Below are 4,337 nucleotides of genomic sequence, written 5' to 3'. Positions count from 1 at the left end.
GCGGCCCCGACAGCGTGTGGGGTGCAGTGCTCCCGGCCAGCGGGGTGCAGGACCCTGGTGCCAGCAGCGCGGCGGCCCCGACAGCGTGTGGGGTGCAGTGCTCCCAGCCAGCGGGGTGCAGGACCCTGGTGCCGGCAGTGCTCCCGGCCAGCGGGGTGCAGGACGCTGGTGCTGGCAGCGCGGCGGCCCCGACAGTGTGTGGGGTGCAGTGCTCCCGGCCAGCGGGGTGCAGGGCACCAGGCCCGGAGACCGGGCAGGAGGGCCGGGAGCCGCTCCCCGGAGATGGCCGGGACATCAAAACCTCGTCCTCACACCTGGCGTGACGGCTCTAACCCGGACGCTCCCTGCCACAGTTCATCAAAAGCGGCCCGGCTAATGATCGGCTGGGCAGATAATCGGAGGAGAGTTAATTGTGAGGTTCGATATGGCATCTTGTCAGCAGAGATAAGTTGTCACGTTTTCCACTTCAGCTGAAACTAAATGATTGTAAAATAAGTTATGAGTGTCCTTGGGCCTGTCTGCCGGAATGATAGCTAAGAATACATTCCTGGCCCATCAGTCTCGAGCAGGCTGCTTGATATTTATGCGAGCGGAATGTTATTTTATTCCCCGCTAGTCATGCTTGTCAGCTCCCCGAGTGAAAAGTGGAACGCTCCTCGGCCTCATCCTTCAGCCGCCGAGCTCGGGGACCCTGCAGATTGTTATCATCATCGCCGTGGTATATATTTTTGGGGTGTGCGTTGCACATTGATGCCCGACTGGGAAGCCCGAACGCTGAGCTCTCGGGGCGCGGCCCGGCGTGGGGGCACTCATGGCTCCGCTCCCTCGCCTGCCCTTCGCTCCTGGCCGCCCGGCGCCCTGTGATGACACAGAATAAAATGCGCTGTTGGTACCCGGCCGGGCTTTCGGCCGCTCGCTTTGAGGGGTGCCTTGCCGGGCTGGGGGGCTCGTCGGGACGGAAGAGCCAGTCGGGGCCTGGCGCGTCTTCTAAGCCAGGGGAGTGAGACGCGATGCCTCCCCAGGCCAGCCGGCCCCTCTGGCCCCGGCCCAGCACCAGGCCGCTAGAAACCCAAGCCCTCTCCGCGGCTGACCTCCAGGGGTCGGGCCTGGTCGGCTGGCGACTGTGGCCAACCGCCCTGCTCCGTGGCCGGGGCCGCCTCTCCCTGGTGCCACGGTGTGGGCTTTGCCTCCCCAGCCAGTCTTTGGAGTGGACACGCTGCCTTCCCCGGCAGCTGCCCAGCCTCCACACGTCCGAGCCCACCGCTCTCCAGCCCTGCCATGCCCACCCCGTGGACACCAGCCTCTCGGTGGTCAGGGGCCACTCCTGGGCCTCCTCCAGCAGGAGGTTGGCGTCCAGTCCCCAGGGCCTGGGGATGCTGGCCTGGACGCAGGCTAGAGAAGGCAGCGAAGGGACGCTGCGCTCACTAGGACTCCCGGGAGAGTGGCCGCCCTGGCCGGTCCTCTCTGAATTGGGATGAGGACGGAAACCCTTTGAATTTTATTGCGGGTGTCTTGCTTGCACCGCATCTCCTTTCTACTCAGTAGGGCAGCCGCCCGCTTCTCTGGGAGGAGAAGTCAGGTCCACACAGCAGCTGAGCACCCGCCACTTCCGCCCCGGCTGCACGGCCCCCTCACTGCCTCTGCTCTGGGGCACAAGCACCCCCCACCCCACACCACTTCCGCCCCCAAGGCCCACGGCCCCCCACTGCCTCTCTGCCCCGGGGCTCACTGGCCTGGTGTCGTGCCTTGGGGTCAGGCTCTGACCACTTCCCCTCCCCCCGTCTCGCTCCTCTCCCACCCTCATCACATGCCACCTTCCCAGCGAGACCTGCCCCCGTTGTTCAAGCGGGCACCTCCAGGGCTGCGTCTGCCCCCCACTGCCAATCCCCTCGCCCCTCCCCCATCACAATGGCTGCCACCCACATGCTGAAGCCCAGCCCCTCTCAGTCAGGAACTCCAGGCGGTTGGGCCCGAGCACACAGTAGGTGCTCAGAAATGTCCGGTGAGTGGCCGGGACACGTTGCCAGGACCTCGCCTGCCTGCAGAGCTGCTGGGCCGCGGGAAGGGCCGCGGGCGGGCGTCGGCTCCGCCTTCTCCCTGGAATCGCCTCGCTCCTGCCCGGCGGCTCTCCCTTTCTCTGTTAAAGCTAAAGATAGGTGTGACAAGTCAAGTTTTCCTCCTGGTGGATGACCACTCTGTGCCTGGGGCTTTACATTGTAGGGGTAGCTGAACATTGCACCAACGTCCCAGTGCGCTCATGAATATTGGGAGGAAAGAGGAGTTTTCAGGAACCATGAAATATGTCAGCCTCGCAGGGGACGGGGGCAGGAGAAGAGAGGCGGGAGCCCCGCCCCACGCAGGGGCACCCCCACTCCTCCCTCTGCCCGGTGCTGGGGTCCGGGCCGAGAAGATGGGCTTCCCCAGAGCTGCGCGCTGGCTCAGCGTCCTGGCCCCCTGCTCTTCCGTGTCGCTGACCTTGGCCTCCTTTCCCTTTCCGGTCCGATGCAGACACGGGGCTGGGGGACTCCGTGTGCTCCAGCCCAAGCATCTCCAGCACCACCAGCCCCAAGCTCGACCCGCCCCCCTCCCCCCACGCCAACAGAAAGAAGCACCGAAGGAAGAAAAGCACCAGCAACTTCAAAGCCGACGGTCTCGCGGGCACGGCTGAAGGTAAGCTTCCCGGGGCGTGGGGTAGAGCTGCCCGCGAGGGTGAGCCCCCAACCCTCCCAGGGGAGCCGCACACCGCGGGGCCACGCGGGCAGTGATGTTGCCCGCGTGGGCCTGCTGGCTGCAGGCCGGGCCCGGGGCCTTCGCAGCACCTGCTGGCACCCAGGGTTTTCCCACCAAATTGGCCACCTGGCCTCCTGGGAGGTGGCAGAGGGTTCCCCGCCACCCACCAGCTCTTGGCATCCTGGGCCAACAGATCCAAGCCACTGAAGCTGACCACAGGCCACTGCCTCACAGAGGCTCATGTCTCCCACTCGGGGCTCTGGCGCCAGCTGGGCTGAGTTCCATAAGACACCGGCCTCAGGACTGGCTTTCAGCAACAAGTTAGAATAAACACTCCTGATGCTGGTGTCTGCTGTGCCCACACCTGGGCCGTGGGCCCGTTCACACTTGGGCTGTGGCCCTGTTCACACCAGGTTGTGGGGCTCTGTTCACCTCCCGGCCATGGACCCCATCCACACCCGGGCCGTGGGGCTCTGTTCATACCAGAGCCGTGGGCCCGTTCACACCCGGGCTGTGGCCCTGTTCACACCAGCGATAAGCTGTGTTCACACCCAGGCTGTGGCCCATTCACCAGTGATAAGCCACACTCACACCCTAGGCATGGGCTGTTCACACCCGGGCCGTGACCCATTCGCATTGGCAATAGCTGCATTCACACCCGGGCCGTGGCCTGTCCACGCCTGGTAGTAAGCCGCGTTCACACCCGGGCCATGGGCCTCTCGCACCCAGGCCATGGCCCGTTCACACCCAGGCCATGGCTCATCCACACCTGACAGTAAGCCGCGTTCACACCCGGGCTGTGGCCGTTTGTGCTGACTCTCCTGTCACTTGTTGAGCCCCCTTAGTCTCACTCTCAGCCATGAGGGCCGTGCACACTCATCCATCACATTGTGAGCGGTGGAAGTAATCAGCTGTAATAGCAAGTTAAAGGTTTCAAAGGAAAGTTACATTTTAAACGGCTCTTGTGTCCCCTCATCATCTTCGGTGTCCCCCCAAGAGAGAGCCCAGGGCACGGGCACCCTGACGCTCCCACCTTCTCTGCTCACCACCCTTCTCCGGGCGCCCTGCTGGTGGTGGGGGAGGCAGCGCGAGTCCCGCACTGAGCCGCAGGGCCTCAGCAGAGCCCGGTGTCCCCGTGCGCAGGGGCGCTCTGTGCCGGGTGCAGCACTGGCCTGCCGGGCCCCGCGTGGCCGAGGGGGAGCCGCTGGCGCCTCACCCTGACTCTGCTCTTTGCCTCCGTAAGTTTCCCATTAGCAGGGTCAGCCGATAAAAACCGATTTCCCGTGTGATAAGTGAGGGGTCCCTGTAGCTCAGTGCTGGTGGGAAATGACGGCCGTGGACCAGGGCCCCCTCACATGCCGGAGACCTCCCTCTGAGGCCCCCAAGTCTCTTCCGGGGGCCCAGCGGCCCTGTGGGAGCCCTGGGGGCACGCCTCTCATCCGGTGGGGATCATGCACCCGCGTGGGGGGTCCTCTCACGTGTGTCGCCTGTGAGCTCAGCCACGGCTTCACGCGGCAGCACCCCTGAGGAAGCGAGGGAGCCCCGCCTCTCACTGCACGCCCCTGGTGACCCCGCCGGGCCGCAGCGCCTTGTCGGCCGCGGCGGAG

General features: G+C 65.2%; 1 protein-coding gene across 1 annotated transcript in view; it reads left to right on the top strand.

The window, feature by feature from the left end:
* AGAP1 (ArfGAP with GTPase domain, ankyrin repeat and PH domain 1) overlaps nucleotides 1-4,337 on the top strand; it is a 252,155-nt gene that overhangs the window by 169,018 nt on the left and 78,800 nt on the right. Inside the window, exon 20 of the mRNA XM_012725166.1 lies at nucleotides 2,509-2,670. Coding sequence (XP_012580620.1) covers nucleotides 2,509-2,670 — 162 coding nt within the window. The remainder of the gene's footprint in view (nucleotides 1-2,508; nucleotides 2,671-4,337) is intronic.

Source organism: Condylura cristata, unplaced genomic scaffold (genome assembly GCF_000260355.1).
Source record: "Condylura cristata isolate star-nosed mole 26May11 unplaced genomic scaffold, ConCri1.0 scaffold00002, whole genome shotgun sequence".
Classification (NCBI taxonomy): domain Eukaryota; kingdom Metazoa; phylum Chordata; class Mammalia; order Eulipotyphla; family Talpidae; genus Condylura; species Condylura cristata.
This window is presented reverse-complemented; position numbering and strand designations above follow the sequence as displayed.